Source organism: Cydia strobilella, chromosome Z (assembly GCF_947568885.1).
Source record: "Cydia strobilella chromosome Z, ilCydStro3.1, whole genome shotgun sequence".
Classification (NCBI taxonomy): Eukaryota; Metazoa; Arthropoda; class Insecta; order Lepidoptera; family Tortricidae; genus Cydia; species Cydia strobilella.
This window is the reverse complement of record NC_086068.1, coordinates 12,328,145-12,354,140: the sequence shown is the minus strand read 5'-3', so window position 1 is coordinate 12,354,140 and position 25,996 is coordinate 12,328,145. Positions and strand designations below refer to the sequence as shown.

General features: G+C 38.6%; 1 protein-coding gene and 1 long non-coding RNA gene across 2 annotated transcripts in view; one reads left to right on the top strand and one right to left on the bottom strand.

Annotated features, from left to right (window-relative positions):
* LOC134754206 (uncharacterized) overlaps nucleotides 1–23,148 on the top strand; it is a 29,006-nt gene extending 5,858 nt beyond the window's left edge. Inside the window, exons 3-19 of the mRNA XM_063690367.1 lie at nucleotides 1,022–1,100; nucleotides 1,626–1,856; nucleotides 1,947–2,086; nucleotides 2,397–2,517; nucleotides 3,001–3,106; nucleotides 3,742–3,858; nucleotides 4,004–4,107; nucleotides 4,419–4,535; nucleotides 10,724–10,849; nucleotides 11,553–11,654; nucleotides 18,376–18,537; nucleotides 19,238–19,333; nucleotides 19,684–19,790; nucleotides 20,477–20,624; nucleotides 20,952–21,053; nucleotides 22,384–22,515; nucleotides 22,805–23,148. Coding sequence (XP_063546437.1) covers nucleotides 1,022–1,100; nucleotides 1,626–1,856; nucleotides 1,947–2,086; nucleotides 2,397–2,517; nucleotides 3,001–3,106; nucleotides 3,742–3,858; nucleotides 4,004–4,107; nucleotides 4,419–4,535; nucleotides 10,724–10,849; nucleotides 11,553–11,654; nucleotides 18,376–18,537; nucleotides 19,238–19,333; nucleotides 19,684–19,790; nucleotides 20,477–20,624; nucleotides 20,952–21,053; nucleotides 22,384–22,515; nucleotides 22,805–22,963 — 2,149 coding nt within the window. The 3' untranslated portion in view covers nucleotides 22,964–23,148. The remainder of the gene's footprint in view (nucleotides 1–1,021; nucleotides 1,101–1,625; nucleotides 1,857–1,946; nucleotides 2,087–2,396; nucleotides 2,518–3,000; nucleotides 3,107–3,741; nucleotides 3,859–4,003; nucleotides 4,108–4,418; nucleotides 4,536–10,723; nucleotides 10,850–11,552; nucleotides 11,655–18,375; nucleotides 18,538–19,237; nucleotides 19,334–19,683; nucleotides 19,791–20,476; nucleotides 20,625–20,951; nucleotides 21,054–22,383; nucleotides 22,516–22,804) is intronic.
* Nucleotides 1–25,996, bottom strand: part of LOC134754523 (uncharacterized) — a 100,338-nt gene that overhangs the window by 63,473 nt on the left and 10,869 nt on the right. The window lies entirely within an intron of this gene.

Genomic DNA, 25,996 nt, shown 5'->3' with positions numbered 1-25,996 from the left:
ATTACTAAAACATGAGTCTTCATTTGAATATCACGAATTTAATTTTTCCGACCTTACAAAAAACCGAATTTCTGAATACCGAATTACTCAAACGAAACGTGTCTTCATTTGAATATCACGAATTTCATTTTTCGGACCTTACAAAAGACCGAATTTCTGAATTCCGAATTACTCAAACGAAACGTGTCTTCATTTGAATATCATTTCATATTTCCGACCTTACAAAAGACCGAATTTCTGAATTCCGAATTATTTTATTTCCGATCGGACAATGGTTTTTCGGAATTTAAGAATTCGGAAAAACATTTTTTCGGAAAAGTGTTAAATCGGAACTTTAAGCTTTCGGTAAAATGACAATAGGATTTAAAATTTTCGGAAATAGCACATTCGTGATTTTCTTCCATCGTGTTTTTAAAAATCGTAATTTTGATATTTCGGACTTATAAAAAATCGTGCTTATGAAATTCGGAAAAACATATTTCGGAATTATTGGTGTTCCCGTTCGGCGAGCGACTGGCGAGTCAATTGTATACCGAACATGGTAATTTTTGCACAGCGTATGTGTTGTGAAATAAGGTTTATTTTCGTGTCAAAAATTCCGTGTATTTTTGAACGTATTAAAAGTTATTCAACAATAAATGCAGGTGGCTGGTATTAGGGGGTGGCTGGAAATAGGGCACTTAACCCTACCTATTTCTATTTTTTAAGCAACCGAAATCCGATTAATTAGTTGACCAATTAAATACGTGTCATGTTTATTGTATTAGCAGTAGTAAACGGACTATTCTATAGAGCGCTTCCCCTCTACCCCACAGTTCAATCCAAAGAGGTGCATTGCTGAAAAGAGAAACCGTAGGATAAATTTAGTATCAGTTCACTAATATACCTGACATAATTGACATAAATTCAGCCGTAGCTACTTAATAAAATGTCTGGGTGGTTCTGTAAGTGTGTGTTAAAATCAGCTTAAGCAGGTATAAATGATAGGTACTTATATTTTTATTTTTTTCATAATTTTCAGATTTATGCCAATATTGACTCAGTTGTTGTCAAATTCTATTTCAAATGACAAGAAAATCAAGTTGCTTTCGGTAATGCAGGTATGTCACTCTTAATGTTTTGTTTTATGATTATTTTTAATTATTTTATTTGTAATATGTCAAAGTACCCTTATAATAAAGAAAAAAATAATAATTTTGAAATAAAAATAAGGCCAGTCATGTCTGATGAAACATAATATATAAATACCTAGTGTAGCCATTATGCATAATGAACAGACTCATATGATATGTAGTAATAAATGTAACAAGTACCTGGTCTACCTGAGGGCATACCGCAAAGACCAAAGTTAGGAAATTTCGGGCACCTTTCTCTTTTACTCCAATTAAGAGAGCGTAATTAGAGTGACAGAGATAGTTGCTCGAAATTTACGAACTTCGATTTTCGCGGTTATAGCCCTGGACTTTACCTGAAAATTGCTTTCTATTTATAAACTACACAAATTATTTCCAAATGTTTTATACAATTCCTTTTTTTCCTTAGAACTAGTACCTATAATTATTGTGTTTTTTCTGACTCATTAGCACTAAAAATCTACAGCACAACATTTTCAAATATGATTTCAGGACCTTTCCTATGGTATTATTATAAGTTGGCAGGAGTCATACCTCCCTGTGCTCATGAAGCAGTTAACAGACTGGATCACATCCTCATGCAATGACACCCAGGAGCAATTGATCAGACACAGGTCCCTGACAGTGTTGGCCAACATCTGCTCTGGAAACTTACCCGCTGTGTATGCCTTGATGAGGACCATAGATACTAAGATATTTGTTGTGCATCTTATGAGTTTAAAGGTAAGTATAGAGTTAATAGCTATTCTATTTTTGTTCAATTTTGTTATATTACTGTATTTGCCTGCACCACCTATAACGCGCTATTCACAGGAAGGCTGGCACGGAGGGGCTGACGTGTGCCGACTGCTGCTGTGCTTGTCGGCGGCGACGCGCGGTTCGGGCGCCGTGAACCAGACCTCCGTCAACAGCTACCTGTCGTGCTGCGTTGTCACGTTCAGCAAGGCGGTCCTGTGAGTACAGGGGGCTCATTGTAAACTGTACATGATGATTTTGACTTCCTTGGAATCCATAGATATTTGATCAGAGTTCAGACTAAACAAAAATTTACGCCAGTTTTGTTATCGAAATAAGTTGTTCAGTATGAACTAGGTACAAATTCACCTCACTGAGGTTAAGATTATAACATCTTGTACCGTTAGATAAGTCTAGTGATCTTGTACCGTCTGTTAATGTTTTTGCAAATGAAGAAGAAAGAATGGTATACACAATACATTGTGTGCGTTCGTTTAAATTAACGAGTAAACGAACGCGTCATTTCAGAGATAAGGACTCGAGTCAACTGCTGCAGGCGTACACCTTGATGAACGAGCTGTGCCAAGACATCCACCTGAGGAACCTCGTCACCAGCGCGCCCGAATTCTGCCTCGAGAACACCTTGAAGGTAATATGATCTTAATTGGCGGTGGCTAAGAACGTCTCCGTTTTGACTAGGGCAAACTGCTTTCGTATGTCCGGATGCTCTCCTCTGCAGGTCGTAATTCTCAACCGATTCTCGTGAAATTGTGTGAGCAAAATGGTAGAAATTGGCAATAAGTGGCATAAAGGACCTAAGTGAAATTAGGGTCTATGGATTAAGACCATTGTGAGTATGCTGTGATAATGGCTCAACGAACTAAGTATTTTTTATTTTTACCTTTACCTACATTGTTTAAGCTTATGATTGCGTCTGTACGGCGTTTTTTTTTTGTTGTAATCTTGGCGGAACATGTTGTTAAAAGGGGTGATGCTAAAAAAGTAAAGATGGTATGGTACCGACTACCGACAATGAGTCCAGTTTGATCAAGTGTTTTTCGAGAATCGTGAGTTTTCACTATGGCGCCACATAATCGTTAGAGTGTAGCATAACTGTTAATATTTCTTCCAGAACTTGGTGGATTTTTGCAACGCACCCAATGAAGCATTAGAGCCTGAGCAAGTCACTGCTGTTGTCCAAAATGCTTTAAAGTTCCTCGCGGTCTTAGTTAATTTAGGTAAAGTACCGTACACAACACATACTGCAATTGATGAAATTGTTGACAGTAACTGAGTGGTAATGTTTTGTGCGTGGAGGTGCGTACACCGCGTACCACACATCTCTATTGACTGACACATACACATTTATAAGCGGGTCCACACAGAACGAGGTGCCTTGTGAGGAAAATGCTGTGCCGAAACGGTCTGTAAACAAGTGATATCCTAGCTGCGCATGCGTAATTTTACTTCAGACGAGATTAAGCGCACATCTCCACAGGCCAAGCTGCTTCACGCCACAATATAAGCGAGTCAGCTCGTTTTGTTTGGACCCACTTATTAACACATTCAGCGCTAGCGCCAGCTACGCCCTACGAGCGTAGCCGATAACCCGCCTAGCAGGTCGCTGGCAGTGAATGTGTTAACTCAAGAAAGTGGATACGCATACGTACAAATCGATCTACACTTTTAGTGATCTGATCGAGTCTAGAATCCTTGGCTCATGTTAGTCATTATTTGCTTATAGCTGAGATACTTGAGATGAGTGATGACACTAATGAAATGACACTAAACCTAAACTATCGGCAGCTGCTTCCATTCAATAATACGTCTTTTTAATACCTCCAATGTTCTGAAAATTTGTAATTATTTTCAGATATGTATCCGTTCCGCAAAAACCACTGTCAAATGCTTTGTCTGTGTTTGGTAGCGCACCGGTTGTGTCTGCCAGAGAGCTTGCAATTATTCTCATCCATCTTATGTCAATACAAAGGTACAGTAACATTATGGTTTAAATGATACAGTTTGCTGTCTATAGGTTTTTTACTGGATGCTTCCGATCTGCCCACAAAACCATATTGCTATCCTTTAGCAACAGTCTTTAACACTTTTACCACCGAATGTTTTCTTTCTTACAGGCGAAGGTCAGCTACCTGAAGAGTTAATAGTAATGATTAGCGAGGGTTTGCCAGGGCTTCTAGTGCCACCAGCGCTAGAACCAGGGAAAGCTGGATTGCAATGGGTAAATTGTGTTATTATTAGGCATTGTCTTTCCTTGCAAATTATCATGCTAATAATTTATCTCAATGAGAGCGATTGATTAGGCAAACGCAAGGAACCGTGTGCGTTTGCCTCGGCCAAGGCACCAACCAAGTTGCTTCGCGCGGCAATTTGCTCGCGATTTTAAAGGTTATCACACTTTTATATCTCATGGTATCTAATAGGCTCACAGCTCAAGCTCCTTAGAATACGTTTCGAATTCGTTTGGAAAGACTTTTAATTACCCTCTTGGTTCAGTGTTTATGTTGCTTCATAGATATTTATTCATTTTAGTTGCAAGTGGTAGGTGCCCTGTGTGAGACGGGTTCGACGCAAGAGCGAGTGCTGAGGGCTGTGTCGCCAGAGGCGTACGAAGAGATTCTATACAGCGCTCTGCAGTATTCTTCACAAGTGAGTCCACTCTGAACAACAACTCCATCATTAAATAAAACTATGAAAACGGATTATATCCCGAATGGATTATCGATTTTGCATGTACAACCAGCCTTAAAGTTTATAGTCTATGATGGTTCATTATTTTTAGTATGTGGGTATTTTTGCACTTTGTAGTTTTTCCTCAGTCACCCGTTAACCACGAACGCTGTAACTGCCTGGCCACGACATTGCGCGACGCGGCAGCGGCGGCGGCGAGCGAAAAGCGAATGTTACAAAATAAGGCGGAAGAAGCTGCCAGCGGCGACTCGCGCGAATTTACTCGAGCGGCCGGCGGCGACGGGGAGCGGCGGAAACAAAGACACGGGCGCGAGGAGCGCGGCCACGACTCACAGCGGCGCGACCGGTCTTAGCGGCGGTACGCATCGGGCGGTGAATCGTAGAACAAAATTTTTTTCAACACACTTGCTCAAAACGACGTTTTTATTCCACCGATCCGATTTTTGGCTCATAATCCTAGATATTAAACACGCGTGCTCTTTCAGTGTATTATTCCACTCGTGCTTTTTCATTATATTATCCGACTGAGTTAAGAAGCTAACTGATTGCGAATAATATGCATGGAAAGTGAGCCTTCTTTAATTGGTCGGACTGGCCGGCACGGGCGCGCCCGACTGCCTGCGCAGTGCGCGGCCCGGCCGGCCCGCCCGCCGCGCCGCCCGCGGCCGGGGCGAGCGAGGGCCGGCCGGCAGTACGAGTATGACAGATGAAACACACAATACTAACTGTTAACTATTAAAATTTGATTAATATGAAAGTTTCTTTTTTTTCTCGCAAGTGTGTTGAAAAACGTCGTATGAAACGCGTGTGCATTGGTCATTACACACATCGGCTTACAGCTGGCGCGCACAATATCGCCTCGTGTTTATTGACCAACTTAGCACACTTGTATCATAATGTACTATTATAATATTCGCGCGAGATAATGGACTCGAAAGTGTTTATCACGGAAATATTAAATAGGGGCCTGCAATTTGGATGTCGAAACATCCTAAACATAAGTTGCGGCACGTAATTAAAAGGTTGTGGGAAGAAATAAAAGAATTTTTTCCTGCTTCTAGTGGTAAGTTTAATAATATGTTTTATATATCCTTTCATCTGTGGGAGACCCGAATCGGCCGTCCGTCAGTTTTTGCGGCAATTTTAAATACAAAATTTGAACTTCAAGTCAAGGTCACTATAGCACATCTTTGACAAGCCACATATGAAAGGATATTAAATAGGATTGCTTTAAAAATAATTTTTGTATTGATTACGAATGGCGATTGCACTTCGCGAAGATCGATGAAATATGAGCTGCTGTCGAGGCACCGAAGAGCCACTTTTAACAACTTTAAACACTAGACATTTTTAAACACTTGAGTACGTCCCATTCACTCGATGCCGCCAACGCTACTGCGATGTCGTGGCATGCTCGCCGCGCCGCTCTACCTTGTCGCGCCGCCCGCCGCACCGCTCGCCGCTTAAGACCAATGTCGTGGCCAGGCCGTAAAGGGTTCGAAACGTCGGGATGTATTATAAATTCAATATACGCGATATAATCCGTTTTCATAGTTTTATTTCATGAGTAACTATCGCGGTAATCGAAGACAATATTTATATATACAACTCCATCATTGTTTACAAGCTCCTAAACTACGTAATAAATAGTACAACCAGGGAAACTTAACACTGGCGAGAAAATTAATCATCTGTCGGTGAGCACCCTGCAAGTTGCCGCTTAGTTTTCATACTAACTATACTTGCCGTAAAACTAAGTGGCGAGTCAGGTCATAATGCCATCTCTTTCACTCTTGGTTGGTCGTAACAAGGGTAAAGGAGATAGCATTACAATCTTAGTCGCCAGTTGGTATTGCGGCAAGTATAGTAAAAACGTTAACAAGTTCGCGGCTCTTATGCCTACTCTACTCCTTCCTTTTATTATTTATACCTATACGATACTCTTAACGTTACGATTATAAAAGTTTTAGCGCTCGAATAAGCCGACATAGCTTTATTTATTTCAACTAATAATAAACTAAATTCTTAAGTAGTGCAGTAAAACAAATACTTGTGCACAACACGTATAATTCAGTCCCTCGGGATCGTCGGCACATATGTACCTCACCGGAGAGGAGATGAAGCCGGGAAGAAGTCCCTTGAGGACATAATGAAAATCCTGAGTGAAAACAAGGATCGGATTCCGGAGTTTGTGGCGAAGGGTGCCCCTATCCTTCCGTCGTGTGCTCCGGATAATGTCGACGTTCGCCTCTTGTTTAAGGAAATCGTGGCCCTAAATACAAGATTAGCCGAAGTTATTATGAAGTTTGAAGCTAGCCTAGTCACTATCGCCGAGTTACGTGACGAAATTACATGTTTGCGGAATGCTCCAACTCGGTCGGCGGTTTCAAATTTCAAGAGCGATTATCGACCTGACACTTGTGTCGAGTCGGTTAGTTTACGTGCTGCTGACACTGCAAAATGTCCCGCACGCGCCGCTGCACCGCCCGCGCACCCCCCGCGCGAGCGACCGCCTCCTGTCTCCTCCAAGTCACGTCAGCGTGCTTATGCTGACGTCGCCGGTCAGTCTGTCGCAGCTAACCGGGTCAACGCGCCTTCTAAGGCGTGTAAATCACGGGCTCCCCTTTTAGAGAAGTCCTCCCGCACCAATGTGGATAAGGAGGGATTCACACTGGTGGAAAGGAAGAGAAAGGCACGCAGGTCGCCCCGTAAGACTCTGTGTGGCACTGCGGAGCCGGTTAATTCCGGTCTACGAATTGCAACACCGAGTAAGGCGCTCTACGTGTCTCGACTGCATTACTCCGCCGGAGCCGACGAGGTGGTGGAGTACATCCGCCGGAAGACTGGCTATACGCTGAGGGTGCACCAGCTACAGTCGCGTCACTATGTGCACTTCAGTTCATTTGTGGTGCGCGTGCCGCGGCCGCTGCAGGACACCATCGCTAGCGCGGACTTCTGGCCGAAGGGTGTGGTGTTTCGGCGGTTCCGGGGCAACTTGCCGAATTCTACACCAAGCCAGACGACGCAACGGAGCCACGCTGTTATGTCGTCGCCCAAATCTTAAATACTTAAATTTTTGTGTTTTCTCGTAGGGCATTGTATCTTTGTATTTTTATTTGTTTTGTAGTTCGCAGTGCCTTGGTAGTAATACTGTAATGCTGTGTAACTAATTTGAATAATAAAATAAAAAAAATAAAAAATAATTTGATAAGCACTTCCGAAAGTCACTAAAAAAATTTACACTTGGAATTTAAAAAATTAATGTAACCAAAAACAAATTGTTTTTCTGACAGTCCGCTTTTCGCACTGGCGTGAACTGGTGTACGAGCGAAAGATAATGGCTTATAAATTTAGCTGTAGAAGGAAAGAAATGGATTAATGAGATGGAGATTATGGACGATAATGGCTGTTTCAACGGGTGATAGGTATCTAAATTTATTGCCGAATATTAGTTTCGCCTGACAATTAGGGGCAATTAGAATTTTAAAAGACAATGCCTTAAATAAATTCGGAATACGGACAACAGCGGCTTTACAGAATTAAAAGTAATATTGCACAAAAAAATAACAATTAAACGGGAACCGATTTCAATACGTTAAAAAATATTCAAACTCCATAGACGATGACAATTTGTTCGGCCAACCGAAGCTGTACCGTGACCTATCGAACCGCGCTGTATGCGGGCTCGTGTCCTCCGTGGGTCTGCTAGTTCCTTTCCAAAGCAAACGTTCGGCTAACCAACGCTATCGAACCACGCAGTATGCGGGCTCGTCTCCTCCGTGGGTCTGATACCTGACCGCTGACTGATGGGGTCGACGACCATCCACTGCCGACTGCACGTCGGCGGCTGCGCCTTGTCGTTGATACGACCACCACGCACCACCGGAGCACTGCTCTACGGTGGCCTTAAAAAGGTCCTGTTGCAGGCAACTGAAGGCACTCGAAGTTGTTATTAGCAACCTCAGAAGAAAACGTTCCTCTTCAAGCTTAAAAGGTTAACTTTGACGAAAAAACCAGGAAAAAATCTAATTTATCACAAACAGATCTTTACACGTCAATCCCAAAATCCATCTGAAGTATCACGAAGAAAACAAATTTCTCTTTCCGAATCAGAATTGAAATTCAAAATTCAACGCAATTGTAACCTGCCAATCTCGAAAATATCATCGTCCAAAAAAGGTTCCATGTGTTTCTTTAAACCGCCATCTAACCGTAATTGCGTGAATCAATTCACACTATACGACACGACTAAACAAACACGCAAACTAGACATGACTGACAAGCAAGTAGTTTCCAAAACAAAACGACAGATGTAGCGTCACGCTACAGCAGCTTATGTCGGTACGGTAAAATTGCCTTCTCTCTTATCACTACGACATAGTATAAGGCAAATTCGTACTTGGACAGTCAAATTCGTGAAGCTATACGACTCCATATATTATACGGCAACTCTGGTTAACAAAGGTTGACTTTTGACAATTCAATTACTACAAGACATATGGTGCCAAATAGCGATACCTTTTTCAGGTGCCCTTTATACTTAATCAATAAATCTGTGTTCCAACTGATTGAGCAAATTTTCCAGCCCAGTTAGAGATAACGGCCAGTGCCATTGTAACGTGTATTTATGAATACAAATGGTTTATTCTCAGCATAGAGTAACTTATACTAGAGCGGTACTGTCATAGTAAATTTTGTAACCCCAGTAAATTCACTGCCATCTGTCGACACACTTTAAAACTAAAAATGAAGATTTATAAAAATACGACAGAATGTATTTAAATATAGATAAATTATTATTTTTATTTGCATTTATTATTTTTATGATTTTGACCCATGTTCTTTCACTGATATGCGTTAAAATTCTTAAATAACAAACGAAACCGTCAACGCCATCTATACGACTGTAGGCCAAAACTAGTAGCGCCCTCTGAACGAGAATCAAATTTTCTTGATTTCCGAGGCACGTTTTTTCCTTAGACTGTATCTATCTATTACGGAGTTATATCTATCTTTGATTCTCAGTAATATGGTTATAATGGTTTTAAAGTACAAAATAATATGTAACCTTTGCTGGCGTGCGAATTTTAAAAATGAAGAACTTAAAATTCTTTCTAATCTAAATCCATTATGCAACAAACTATCTACATTACAGACTTCTTTATAAGCAAAGAACACGTCTACTGAGTAAAATACTCTATGAGTAAGCCATTGATGGAGTTGAGCTTTGATTTTATTTAAGGGCAAGTTACGCAGATTAGTAGGCAGTTTATTAGGGTTCCGTACTAAGTAATTAAGTCCGACTCACGCTTGACTGCACATTTCTAATAGGTTTTCCTGTGATCTATAGGTAAAGAACTGTTTTGTTTTTTTTTTTCAAAACTTTTGACCCAGTAGTTTAGGAGATAAGGGGGGGGGGGGGGGGGGGAATGGTCATTTTTTGCCTATTTTCTTGAATAACTGTTTATCTTAAAATTATAAAAAATATATATTTGAGATTCGCACAATGAGCTCTTTCATTTGATATGTAACACCATATAGTTTGAATTTTTTTTATTTCTTAATTTTCTCATTTACCCCCCAAAAATGCCCCCCGTATTTAAAATTCATTTAATTACGTTACATGTTCGTCTTTGGGTCACAAACTTACACATGTATACCAAATTTTAACTTAATTGGTCCAGTAGTTTCGAAGAAAATGGGCTGTGACAGACGGACAGACAGACAGACGCACGAGTGATCCTATAAGGTTTCCGTTTTTTCCTTTTGAGGTACGGAACCCTAAAAACGGGACCCAATTACTAAGACTCCGCTGTCTGTCTGTCTGTCCGTCTATCCCTAGGCTGTATCTCATGAACCGTGGTAGCTAGACAGCTGAAATTTTCACAGATGATGTATTTCTGTTGCCTCTATAACAACAAATACTAAAAACAGAATGAAATAAATATTTAAGTGGGGCTCTCATACAACAAACATGTTTTTTTTTTTGCCGTTTTTGAGCGTAATGGTACGGAACCCTTCGTGTGCGAGTCCGACTCGCACTTGGCCGGTTTTTTTATTATACATTTTGTTGGCCATCATGTAGGGGCATTCTTTCTACAAAAGTACTGTGTTTTAATTTATAAATGTACCATGTTTGTATGTAGAACGGATCGGTGGGTCAGGAGCAAGGCCAGCAGGCGGCCGTGCTCGGCTGCAAGACGGCGTTGACGCTGGCGCCGCTGCTGCCGGCGTGGGGCGCCGCGCTCAAGAGGTTCCTACTGAACAACCAGGTAAACTATGTACTACCCAAGTTATATGCTAGTTCATTGCTCACTACACTACATGCGGAGGCGAGTCGACATTAGTCGCTCTAAGATACTTCGTTAAGGTGCAGTAGGTTCAGAAAACGGAACTTTTATAAAGTCGTAGCGCTTTTTTAGATCACAGTACTGTCATAAATTTAATTAGCAATCTTGAGGCTTTTCTCGAGGGACTTAATCGATTCGAATCCTGAGTTTTTGACTTCAGCTCGATAGAAAAAAATACGAACATAGGTCTAAAATGCACTTAAATTTTTTTTAACAATGTTTGCACAAAATCTAAAAATAGCTTCTTAAAATCGGTCATATCATGTTTGAGGAAACTTATCAATTACTTTTTAATTTATTGTAACATACAAAAATAATAATTCAAAAACATGATATCTGCGATCCCGGGTACGCACATCCATCTCGTTCACGCTTACGCTCAGTGAGAGTGACAGAAGAACATGAACTTACGGGGCCTTAATATGTGCCGGTTGGGTATCTTGCATTTGAAATTTTGAATCGCGCAGAGTTAGGTTAGGTACCTTTGAGCATTGTTGCCAATAATCGGATTAATGCCATTATAGATTTAACTATTTATGGATCAATTTAACATTTAATACAAACAACTTCTAACAACCTTTTATAAAAGGAATATTTAGTTGTCTAATGTCTTACTTCATAACAGGTGCGGAAAATGCTATCGACGGGTCTACGCAACGGAACGCGACGGCTTGAAATACTGAAGCTAATTAGGCACCACCTTTTCCCTTGTGACCAAATGGATGAGGTAATTTATACGGGAACACACAAATATTCCGAAATATGTTTTTCCGATTTTTATAACCACGATTTTCATAATCCCGATTTTTTATAAGTCCGAAATATCTAAATTACGATTTTTAAAAACACGATGGAATAAAATCAAGAATGTGCTATTTCCGAAAACTTAAAATCCGATTGTCATTTGACCGAAAGCTTAAAGTTTCGATTATACACTTTTCCGAAAATATTTTTTTCCAAATTCTTAAATTCCGAAAAATCATTTGTCCGATAGGAAATAAAATAATTCGGTGTTCAGAAATTCGGTCTTTTGTAAGGTCGGAAAAATTAAATTCGTGATATTCAACTAAAGACTCACGTTTTAGTAATTCGGTATTCAGAAATTCGGTTCTTTGTAAGGTCGGAAAAATTTAATCCGTGATATTCAAATAAAGACTCACATACATAAATAAATTAAACTTCAACATAAATAAATTAGGCAGAACTGCGACCCTACCCTGCGAACACGAACTGTTGCCAGAAGTGGGTTAGGTGAGGTTAGAACTGCGACCCCCAAGAAAACGAACTGTTGCCAGAAGTGGGTTAGGTTAGGTTAGAACTGCGACCTTTCAAAAAACGAACTGTTGCCAGAAAAGTGGGTTAGGTTAGAACTGCGACCCCCAAGAAAACGAACTGTTGCCAGAAAAGTGGATTAGGTTAGGTTAGAACTGCGACGACGAACGAAAACGAACTTTAGCAATATATTCGGAATATCGTTATCCGGAAATTTAAAAATTGTGATATTTAAAATAGGAATCACGTCAATTCGGAATAAGGGCAATTCAGAATTCGTAATTTTGAAAATCGTAAATGTTAAATTCGGCGTTTGTCACTGTCGGAATTGTTATAATCGGAATTATGTGGTTCGGAATTTAAAATTTCGGAATAATGGAAATTCGGAATTCGTGATTTCAAAAATCGTAATTGTTAAATTCGGTGTTTGTCACCACCGTAATTGTTATAATCGGAATTATGTCGTACGGAATTTACAAAATTCGGCTTTTTGGGTTAACGGAAATATAAATATTCGTGATATTCATCATTCGTAATTACGACAGTCGGAATTTTCACGGGTCGAGCATTCAAAAATCTGAATGATAAAATTCGATATTCTAAAATTACCCAATTTATACCTATCAAAAACATTACATGTACATGATGCAAGTCTCGCAACGCTGTTCTACTACAAAAAAGTTTTGAGATGTAATGTGAAACCAACCATATTAGTCAGTGCCCCCTGGGGTCTTAAAACCGTAACAATATTAGATACCTTTCTTGTTTTTAAATACTTATAATGACTTGGCAATCGCACGGCTACATAGTCACGTAAGGATAATTCGTCAACTATTTAACTAATAGAACATAGCGCTAGCCCTAATGACATGCAGTTTAAGCAATACACATACGAGTACAAGTAAAGCATTGTGTGCGATTGCCTAGTCATTATATGTATTAAAAAAAAGAAAAGGTATCTAATATTGTTACGGTTTTAACACCCCCTGGCACTGACTAAAATAACCGACTTGGTTTCACATTACATCTCAAAACTTTTTTGTAGTAGAAGAACTGGGTTGCGAGACTTGCATCTTTTTACATGTAATGTTTTTGATGGTATCTCATCTCTTTCTGTAGGCAGTAACTTCTTTTCGTGAACTCATACCATACCATACTCATACTATGTATACACATATCATAGTTATACACATATTCATTCATACTTACAGTAATCGTACAACGTAGTGTACCTATACCTAACCTACTATTGTACGAACTGCAAACGTAACATTGTTATCGCATATATTTATATAGGATTACAAACTTACTTGTGCAGTTATTAAATCTTTAAAACGTGACTGATATTGCAGTATTTTTAAGTTTTTATTGGCTTAATACGCTAAAAACTAATTACGTTTCAAATTTGGAGCTTGTGGGTCTGCTAGAAGTACCTTAGAATTATGATGATCGCGAGTGAGTGTGTCAGTGACAAAACTAAGGAACTTTGACATTCTTAAATGCAATAATGTTCAAATTACATGGTATTGAGAATATATGTAAATCATGTTATGCTCTATACGTCACTGAAAATTCAGGGTTCTAGCTTTAGCTATCACAAAATTACAGTACGTTGAAAATGGCCTGAGTGGCTTCGAGAAAAGGAGGGTACGGCCGTGCCTCTTTGTTTTGCTCGAATTGGCGGGGGCACTGCCGTGCCCCCAGATAATAAATATTACAGCAATGCTGTTTTAGAGATAGCTAAAGTGGCCATATAAATATCAAGTAATAACACGCCTTTCTACATATTTGTTGCAGGTTTAAGTTTTCAATTTCGTAAACTTTAAATATTTTTGGTTGTACAGTTAGATAATCTAAATTCTAGGCCATTCTGACCTTATCAGAGATAGCGTGGGGCTTTAAGCAAATAAAAACGAAAATACTTACATATTTCATTTTATAAAAGGGGAAAATATTGGGGATCCGTTTAACATATTCAGTATCGTGTTCCCCACGAATTAATAAATTAGTGGATATGAAATGACAGCTTTTTAGTATGAAAACTTAAGACTCCACTGTCCGTCTGCACAGTATTACAATATTCCCTACAGTAGCGCGACGAATGTACTTACGCAGAGCAACGGAGGGGAACTCGCGGGGTGGCGGGCGGCGCGGGCCGCGTACCATAAACACGCTTAGTTTGTGGTACCGAGCGCGAAGGGCAGGCGCGGGCGTGTTTTTGCTTCAATTATCATCACTACATACCTAGTCGGCTCATAAGTTCTGTCACTGGCCTTTAAAATTTAAATTTGGAACTCCTAAAACAAAAACCGTTCTGCATTTGAATTTCGAATCTTTATTAAATATTTGAGTAGTATAATTTTGCAATTTTCTGTTTTCTTCAACATGGAGTGGACGCTTAAAGATAGCCGTACCGCAATAATTGCACTATATCGTTGTGGTCACTCGCCGACTAAAATTTTTAAGCTACTTGAAAATTTAAAATTCTCTCTAAGATTTGTGTATCGTACCATAGAAAGATACAGTGAGGTCTCTAGTTTAAATGACAAGAAAAGAAGCGGTCGTCCGCGTACAGCTAGGACTCCAGCGGTTGTACAAGCAATTAGGGCACGCATTGCCAGAAATCCCGCTAGGAAACAAAAAGTTATGGCCCTCCAGATGGTTTTGAGCAAAAACACGGTGAAAAGAGTGCTTAATCAAGACCTGAGACTTCGTGCTTATAAACGAAAAACTGGCCATCTTCTCAATGGTCGGCTTAAAGCTTTAAGGCTTAAAAGATCTAAAGCTTTATTGAAGAAGTACGCTAAAAATAAGCACCGTTGTATACTGTTTTCGGACGAGAAAATTTTTGACATAGAAGAAAACTGTAATAAACAAAATGATAGAGTGTACGCTCGCAATAGTAAAGAAGCGTCTAATAGCATTCCGCGTATTCAAAGAGGTCATCACCCTTCATCTGTGATGGTTTGGCTGGGAGTTTCTTATGCGGGCGTCACTAGTATGCATCTTTGTGAGAAAGGAGTAAAAACTAGTGCCAAAGTGTACCAAGACACGGTGTTGACTAATATTGTGAAACCACTATCCCATACGATGTTTCTAAACCAGCATTGGGTTTTCCAGCAGGACTCTGCTCCAGCCCATAAGGCAAAGTCTACACAAGTCTGGCTCGCCTCCAATAAAATCGACTTTATACGGCATGAAGATTGGCCCTCCTCTAGCCCAGATCTTAATCCTTTAGACTATAAAATATGGCAGTATTTAGAGGAAAAGGTGTGCTCAAAACCTCATGCAAATCTAGACTCGCTGAAAAAATCTCTTGCTACGGCAGTGGCCAATATCGACATGAAAGTGGTGCGTGAATCCATTGACGACTGGCCACGAAGACTTCAAGCCTGTGTAGATAATTATGGCGGTCATTTTGAATAAATGTTATACATTTAGATTCTCTAGTTTATAAGCTTTCAAACGCTGTACAAATTATACGGAATAAACTTAAACTTTTGATTTTATTTGATACTATGTATATGACAGAACTTATGAGCCGACTAGGTAATTATAAGTAATAATTATACATATTCTATAATTGTGCGCACAAACTGTTCTGCGTACGGATGTAATTCATAGATTTCCCCGCGACGAGAGGTAGGTTTTTTCATTTGTGTAAGTTGCAACTAAATACCAAAACACCATCTAGTAATTACCTACTTACTAAGTATTATGTAATTATTAAATTTGTATTAACTAAGTTAAGGGCTACTTGCACTCATGAAGTTTATACCAAAACTAGCTGTTGCCTGCGACTTCGTACGCGCGGATTTGTATTTGGTGGTTATATATTTTAAATGAGCATTATGCAGCAAAAGATATCAGTAGGGACGGTAAATCATTTGTTAATAATTATACAGCGCAAATTTGTCTTACACAAAGTACGAAGTTTCAAGCCCCTAACTGAAAAAAATTGTTCTCGATATAATCCCTCTCAACACTTAGATTTTCAAGTCAACTATTAAAACAAAAAATGTTCGCTCCCGCTGCAAACTTTATTAATACAAACTTTTCAAACACGGTGCAATCAGTTTTCGTCTATTTTAATATAATGCCCTTTTACCAAGTCTCATGTTCCTAGCTAACACGAAAACTTGTACTACATATAAACTTACATCCCCTTTTTAACCCCCTTAGGGGTAGAATTATTAAGAACGTTTGTAATATTATACAATGCCTTTCTAAGAATTTTCAATAAGCATTTGTAATGGATTCAAACTTTCAACCCCTTTTTAACCCTTTTAGGGGATGAATATTTAAAAACGCTTAAATTACTTTTCTTGTATTCTAATAATATGCCTTTATACAAAGACTGAAGTCCAAAAAAAGGTTTGATCTCCATACAAACTTTCAACCTTTTTTTTACCACCTTGGGGGATGAATTTTCAAAAATGCTGAAATAATTTTCCTTTTTTTTAATTAAATACCTTTCTACGAAGTTTCAAGTACCTAGCTTAAAATAAAATTAGGACCCCTACAAATTTTCTACCTCTTTTTAACCACTTTACGGGATGAATGTTTAAAAATGCTGAAATACTTTTCTTGTATTCTAATAATATGCCTTTATACAAAGATTCTAATCCCGCACTCAAAGAAATGTTTGATCTCCATACAAACTTACAGCCCCTTTTTTATCACCTTGGGGGATGAATTTTAAAAAACGCTAAAATCAGTTTTCTACTCTTTTAATGATGTACCTTTTTACGAAGTTTCTAATTCCTAGCTCAAAATAAAATTTGAACCCTATACAAACTTTCAAACCCTTTAAGGGGTAAATTTTTAAAATCGCTGAAATAACTTTTCTTCTATGCTAATAATATACCTTTATACAAAGGTTCCAGTCCCGCACTCAATAAAATGTTTGATCTCCATACAAACCCTCAACCCCCTTTTCACCACCTTAGGGGATGAATTTTCAAAAATGCTGAAATTAGCTTTCTTGTATTTTAAAAATATATTTTTTAACGAAGTTTCAAATTACTAGCTTAAAATAAAACTTAAACCCCATACAAACTTTGGACCCTCATTTCATCCCCTTAGGGGATGAATTTTGAAAAATCCCTTCTTAGTGGATACTATCGTTATAAAAACTACCCATTGTGAAAATTCAGGTCCAACGGTTTGGGCTGGGCGTTGATTTAAGTGAGTCAGTCAGTTAGTCAGGACTTTTACGTTTATATATATAGATTATGTAGTAGGAGGTACAATCAGCATTATTTACCTACCTATTAGGTAAGTAGGTAAAAACCAACCAACAGCAAGTAATAAAATTTTTACTTACGTAAACGTGCATACAATACTATGCATGATTCCTTTGGTCGACTACAGGTACCTCCAGCTGATTTCGTTGAATACTGTACTAAACTACTGTTTTAGGCAAAAATTTCACTCGTTTGTTGGAAACAACTATGTTCGACACAATAATTATTGTTAAGAATATAGAGAATAAAGAATAAAGAACAATATTTCAGATAGATTATTTTATGCGAAATACTAAGCACTGTAGAATTTAAATCACGGCCATGTTCATGTTTTCCCCATTCCTTTCTGGTCAGATTGTTCATCCGAATGCTAATAGGTACATTATACCTATATAGTTAAATTTTATAATAGAAAATTAAAAACATCCCAAAATTAAGTGTCACGTAAATATTTAGCAGTGCAACATATGTAAATATATATTTATGAATAAATAATTACATTACATTTGTAATAATCACAATTATTTTGAATGTACATATGAATAAATCACAATTGTTTTATTTCCTATTTTGTGACAACCCTAGCATATTTGCATGTGACAGCGTAAGTACCTACACTGGCGGCGGCATCGCGCGACATCAAAGGCGTTGCGCTACTGTAGGGAAGAATAATTGTAATACTGTGCCGTCTGTCTGTCACCAGGCTGTATCTCGTGCTGAGCCGTGATAGCTAAGACAGTTGCAATTTTCACAGATGATTTATTTCTGATGCTATAACAACAAATACTAAAAACATTTAAATATTTAAGTGGGGCTCTCATACAACAAACGTGATTTTTTGCGTAACGGCCGACTCGCACTTGCCGGTTTTTTCAAAGTTCTTTCTGTTGCTTATTATTTGTCGTACAAATGGAACTGGTTACGTTTTAGGTATTCAAGGAGTCTCCGAAGCAGTCGTCGGAGGGTTGCGCGTCGCCGCGCGCCGCGGAGGCGGACGAGGCCTGGCAGTCCGCGCCGCGCCTCACGCTTGCCCAGGAGCACGCCGTCGACCCACTAGTGCGCCAACTCACTGAAGCTCTTCAGAAGAACAAGGTATGAACTATGACTCACTTGAATTACACATCTATCTAAGTATAGGAGAAGTATGTTTATTAACTTAATGTTATGTACTTATGTTATGTTCTTATGTCGTCATATTGTATCTCTTTTTGTATTAGTTTGTGTAAACGATGTGTAATTTTATTTTTCGCCATATTTTATGTCTCTTTCTTTTATGTTGCTTTCTTTTTGTCTGTTACCTTCCGTGATTCTCACCTGATGGTCTCATCGGAAGATCAGCGCTGGAAGTCGCCAGCAGCATGCTGAGATGGGACCATTTCGTGACACTTTATTTTCATGTTCTTTTAATGTATGTCTATTGTCTGTGTGTGTTTACGAATAAAGTATTCTATTCTATTCTATTATGTATTGCATTCGCACTTTTCGTAATAAGCTCCCAGATATTAAACACGGGTTTTTAGTTTTACATTGTAATAGGTTCATAATTTCCGTGATGATTAATAGGCAATTGCCAAAAAAGTCAAGTAAATTCGAAATAAAATAAAGTAGCACTTTAACCTTGTTCCTTAATAACATCTCCCTTTGCTAACAAAGTCCTGAGTAAATACAATAAATTTTTACTTGAATTAAATCTATTTATTATTATGGCTTTATTTGAATGAGTTTACGTTATTATTAGTAAGAAATGACCTGTGCATTGTTTGAATTTAACGTAAATGTTTTTTCTTAACAGATATCCGACATTGCGACATCGAGTGTGATGGAGCTATATGGATACAAAATGGCATGTTTGGAACAAAGACTGCATTCACAAACTGTTGCGCTTCAGGTAAACTATGTAAACTTCATCATATAAATATAACAGATAGAGTCTGTTCGGAAAAAGAAGAGTCGTGGAATGTATTGGGACCCATAATAAAGAGAGTCTCACATGTTTGTATGTCTGTCTGTCACAGCAATGCTACTTCATAATACGAGATACGAGAGTTCATCATCACGGCTAGTGTAACACTACCACAGCTAATACGACTAACTAGATATACAATAGCAAATAGCAACCACGTTAGTTATATAAAACTGCCACCGTAATATGCTGTTAGAATTGTATGTTAAGAATCGGCTATGGCGGCATGATCTCCCGGTAAGTGAAAATTCAATGAGAAATCTTTATTATTTCAGGGAGCAAGTGAACACATGGCGTCTCTGCAACATTCTCTAGCGATGCTTCAAGCAACCAATTCGTCTCAGCAAGATGTTTTATACACCACACAGATGCAAAACGAAAAGTAAGCAACCGACTACACGCAGTCTCTTTGTTAAATTCTAATAACTTGGCTTATTTCCGCGTGAGATAGATGTCCGATCGGCGGGGAGTGAATAAAAGAGATTCATATATGTATTATATATATATTATATTATATGTATTATTGTAGGGTCCCCGGCAAGCTCGGTTCTCTATACAAACGTAGTTACGCTGTCATTTTAAAACTACAATAGGATAAGGTATAGCTATGTCTGTAATTAGTTTATGTAGCTTCAGATACCAGTTAGAAAAATATAGCGAATTTAAGTTTTTCATACAAAACTAGTTTTCGCCCTATTTCGTTTGTTTTATATACTAGAGCTATATAAACTAATTACAGACCTAGATATACCTTATGTCATTGTATGTGCAAAGTTTCATTACAATCCAACCGAAGTTTTGAAATGAGAACGAAACTCGGTTTGTATGGGAAGGTTAAAATTCGGCCGAGCTTGCCGGGGACTCTTAACCCTTTGGACGCCAGACGGCGAAGGAATATGCCGTGCCCCGGACGCCAGGCGTTGTCTTAATTCATTCTCAATGGCTAATTTCAGGTTTAATTTTAACTGTCTTTCTTACATATTTTTTATTTCTTTTGAAATAGGTTTAAATGTATTCAAGTGTAAAAATACATAAGGTATGAATATTTATGAATTAGTATTTTTCTAGATTAAAAAAGACAATAGACAATATACACAAGCAATTAGAGGATGCCGAGGGCGCCGTTCGCGGGTACCGAGCGAAGGTCATCTCAGAAAAGGCACTTAAAGAAAAGCAAAAAGAGACACTGCAGAATGAATTCAAAACCCAACTTAACGTAAGTTATTCCACTAAGCCACCCTGCTGCAGAGGGTGCTAATGTTGTCTAGAACAACAATGTTTAAAAGACAACATTCAAGTTTATTTTAAACAAAAGATAACGGAAGGTCTTATCGGCGATCTGTCACATCACACACATAACGAGAAGGTAAAGCAACAGGGCAGTCTCTGTTAAATAACGTAAATTGCGACGTGACGGATACCTAATGAAAAAGCAAAGAAAAACAAACAAAAACTTAACACTGTAACAAAATTTACTCATCTAGCATGGTGTTGGTATAAAAATTAATGTGTAGTCCCCTACATTCCTTTTTTTGTATTGCAGACTTTAGAAAATAAAATGAGAGCCATTGAAAAAGAAAATCAAGAAAAATTGAAGACTGCTGAACAGGAAACTAAAGCAGTGCAGAAGTTACTGCACCAAGAGGTATGTTAACCAATCAAATAGGTACTGGAATTTATTTACATACGAGTGGTACATATATACAGTGGTACTACGTAATAGCTATTTATGCAACAAGTGCGGAAATCATCTTTACGCACGTGTATCATACAATGTTTTACTATGCATTGTGCGAGTAAATAAAAAACATATCATGGCAAATAAGTTTAATTATTAAAAGTAGTGTTTTAATCCACACGAGTTGCAAATTACCTATTCGCACGTGTATCGTACAACGTTTTACAGTACATATGGCCCTTTAAACTTTCGACATATGCACGAAAAGTGCTCTTTTCCGCACTAGTGCGAGAAAGTAGCGCCATATTTACTGTAAAAAAAATTGAAAACAAAAAGCACTAGTGCGGAAAAGTAGTACTTTCCGCATGATATGGTTCCGTAGGGAAAGCACTTTTCGAGCACATGCATTATAAACGAAATTAATAACTAGCTTAAATCTAAAATAGGCCCTTGAGGCATTGTACCAAGGATGCTGGCGGCATTTCCTCGCTCAATCATACCAATCAAATTATATTTGGGTTATTCCCACTAGTTACCACTGGTAACAACTTGGTGGTAACTAGTGGGAATAACGAATAACCCTTATATTTTAATACAGTGAGAATTAAATAACTCACGTAACACATTGAATATATTAAAACTTAAATGCATGATTTTCTCTTTTTGCCCGGAATTAATATATTTGTGTTACTGACTAACTGTTTGCTGATTATGGGAAAAATGCAAAAAAAAAATTGTCATCGATTTTTACTGCCAAATTAGCGTTAGAAGTTGAATTGGCTTAATCATATTTATATAAATATATAATTTTCAGTAAGAGATATATGAAAAATCTTACTACCATCAGAAAGGTACACTATTTGTGATATACCAAAAATAAGATTTTTAGATGTATAATAATTACAAACCTCGAATAAAAAAAGAGTCCAAAATCACTACTAAAAATCATCAATTTCTGGATATTTTCAAATTTTACTATATTTCGTCTTATAACGAATGTAATTTTTATAAATAAAAATATTGCGTAAATCTATGTTAAAAATCGGAAAACGGATTAGTTTTTACATGTTTTTGTTGTGTAGGCTGCATCCATCACTATGCATTTAAGGGTTAAGCCGTTGGCTAACGCAGCAACCAATTAAAAATCAACATACCAACCTACTGACACCAACTGTTCCATGTGACGAAAAAAACGAACTGTTTTTATTCAAAATCATGAGTTATGTCATGACAAATGAGCACTAGTTTTGCTTGTGGTTATGTGCAATTAGTTTAAGGATCGCTTTTTGTGTTACAGACAAGCAAGTGCAATGAACTAGCAGCTGTGCTGATTCGGTTCGAAGAGCAAGTTCAGGCTCAAGCCAAAGAGATAGAAGAAGCTGAAGCACTTAAGCGATCTCTTAGAAAAGAAATAGAACTTAAAGAATCGGTGAGTACTTAAGGAACATGCGGGTTAAAACGAATATTATTTTTTATTATCACCATCATCGTTATCAAGCGGTAGTCTCAGGACGCGAGCATCGCTTCAACATCGAGTGGTCATCGAGGTCTCAAAATGAAAACGATTAAGTTGTTTTTATCATAGCAGAATAAGAAACTACTCATTTCTTGCATTTTGAATCAATGTTTTTCTGTTTTTGGATGTTTAATACAATTTTGAATCTTAGTATTTCTGCGGCATTCACATTTGTCTTGGATTTATTGATATTTTTTTACAGACAATAAAGCATCAAGAAAAGACGATACTCGAGCGTGAGAACCGGCTGTACCAGCTGAACACGCAGCTCGAGGAGATGAAGCGCGTGCAGGAGATGATAGCCAAGCTCACGTCCAAGAGCGCCAGCTGCAGCACGGCTGCCTTGCCGAATAGCACATAACACATAACAGGCAGCCCGGCAACGCGGCTGCCAGGCTAACATAACGCGCGCTGGATGCGCGTGAACACGCCTACACTTGAACTACTAATATACTCGTAAAATAATGTAAACAAACAAAACCATGTAATGAATTTGACTTGGGCATATTACAAAATTCCTTAGATACATTATTGTTATTATAAATGTTAAGTATTATAATGGCTTTTGGTATGGTGGAATTAGTTCCACACTACTCTGGTTCTCCTGTAAAGAGATGCAGTAAGCAAACACGGCGAAGGGAAGTGTCACCATGAATTGGACGCCTCCAATCAGTATGAGTGAGGTGACATTCCACTTTGATCACAAATCCTTATCTTTCTTGAGAACGCAGGTAATAACATGTGTCGCAGCGTCTGGCGCGTAATATCGTCCGAAACCTGCAGTGACAATAAAAATAGGTCCGCGGCGATCGATTTACTTGTTAATCGGTCGGCCGGTAGCTGTGGCGATACTCGAGCTGCGGCGGCCGCCGCGCTATTTAATCACTACTACATTGATACAAATGTAAACAACAGACTACCGTGTAGCGACGTCGCTTTGGAATACTTGGTCAAACACTTACCGCAATTGCCTCCGAGATTCCGATTCACACATTTCACCCTACAAGAAATAATGAAGGTGTGGAAAAGTATAAAACGAAAGGACTCAAAAGATATAAACGACATGTCAACCCGCGTACTTGACTACCTTCCTCCAGTCGTTATATCTTTGCTGTTAATGTTGTTTAACCAATGTATCGATGTAGGTACGTATCCTGACATCTTAAAGCAAGTAAAAATTCAACCTGTTTATAAACGCAAAGGTGACATGCAAGAACCTAAAAATTACCGCCCAATTTCCATAATCCCAGTTATATCAAACGTATTTGAGAGTTTGTTATGTAAAAAAATAATGTATCACATAAGCACAAATGACTTAATGAATTGTCACCAATATGCATACCAACCTGGCCGATCGACGTCGGATGCAGCTCGTGATGTGGTTGCGCGGGTGCTGGCCCACCTTGAGGGCGGGCGTCAGGTTGCAGCGGTCTTCTGCGACCTGTCGCGCGCGTTCGAGATGATAGACCACTCCCTCCTCCTTAAAAAGCTATCCCTATATGGCTTTGATGGTAGCTTCCATGATACAATCGCTTCCTTTTTAAAAGACCGAAAACAAAAACTTGGGTCCAAAATGTAAGGTCCCTACTAGAACCAATAGGTGACTGCGCGGTACCCCAGGGCTCAAGCATGGGAAACAACCTATTTCTCATGCTAATCAACGATATTACATCCGCGTCATCTGAGCCAGAATATGTTATTTATGCCGATGATACATGCATTATAGTACACGCTGAAAACATCGATGATCTAGTATTAAAACTGAGACAAACCATGATAGAGATAGATAAGTGGTTCTCTGCAAACGGAATGCTCCTAAACCTAAACAAAACAAACATCGTGCACTTCAGGTTAAGACGTACTGACATATGAAAATGAAAATGAAAAATGATTTATTTGTGTATCAAAAATGCAGCTTATTACAAAGTAGAATTACATTTTTAGGAGTATTCTATTCTATTGTTAGACAGCCTAGGAATAGTGTCCTGACCCCTAAACTAGGTAAACCTGTCATAGGGATCAGGGAATAAACCACCGCCAGTTCTAGCAATGCAGCAAAGGTTGGTTGTGAACACAAGTTAAAAACAGATACAGATGGTCAGATCGCTGTTACTTATACAATTTTAAAGTTTAGCAAGGCTGATATGATATGACATTATCAACTATAGTATATTCATCTGTATTATATGTACAATATGTTTACTATTTGTCTATTACAACTATTTATTATACTGCTAAGATAATTACTTAAGTGTGTGTGTGTGTGTGTGTGTGTGTGTGTGTGTGTGTGTGTGTGTGTGTGTGTGTGTGTGTGTGTGTGTGTGTGTGTGTGTGTGTGTGTGCGCGCGCGCGCGTGCGTGCGTGCGTGCGTGTGTGTGTGTGAGTGTGAGTGTGTGTATGCGTGCGTGCTTGTACGATGAACTATACCATGATATATTATTAAATGCAAATTATTCTAGCCAATCACCTAACAATTTCAAGGAGTTTTTCAGTTTCAGCGTAGTTTAGGGTCAGTAACCAAAAGCGGATATTTTTTATCAAGTAGTGTTTATTACTATTTTGGATGTCTAAGCGTTCGTTGGCTTTGTTATACAGAAAGGGTGCAAGGAAGGTAAATTGACGACGATAAAAAGCCGTGTTGTGTGCAACAGAGTCGAACACCTTATGTTTTCTACGTCCACCTAGGCGACGTGCGCTTTGATTAGAGACATACCTGTGCTGTCTTAGACAATCGTTCAATATAAAGTTGACGAACTGATAGGACCCGAGCTATGGAGTAAAGTGTTCTAGTGCAAAATCTAATTGGTTTAAAGAACATAACTTTTAGGATCGCTCTTTGTACACGTTCTAATGGTAGCAAGTGGGATTTAGCAGCACCGCCCCACACCGGTATGCAATAAGTAAGCAACGATTGTGTTAATGCTATGTACACCGATTTAAGGAAGTGTGGGTCAGAAACACGTCTTATTTTTTTGAAAATGCCATATATCCCAGCTAAATATCAAAATAAATAATATAATAGTCCCACAAGTAAACCAAACTAAATATCTTGGATTCTTAATCGACTCTGGATTTACGTGGTCCCCCCACATCGATCAGTTGTGCGATTCGCTTTCGTCGGCGTGTTTTGCCTTGTCCAGGCTCGCGCCCACCCTATCGGCAGATAACCTAAGAAAGGCCTATTATGGATACTTCCACTCGATTCTAACGCGCGGTGTTGACCTTTGGGGCTTGGCCGCGAGTCGGGACAAGGTATTCAAAATACAAAAGCGGGCGCTGCGGATAATATCTAGGAAACCTTACGACCACCCAGCTAAGGAACTATTTGCTCGCAACAAAGTGTTAACGCTGCCTTCGGTCTACATATTAGCAGCGTGCCAGTATGTCAGGTCTA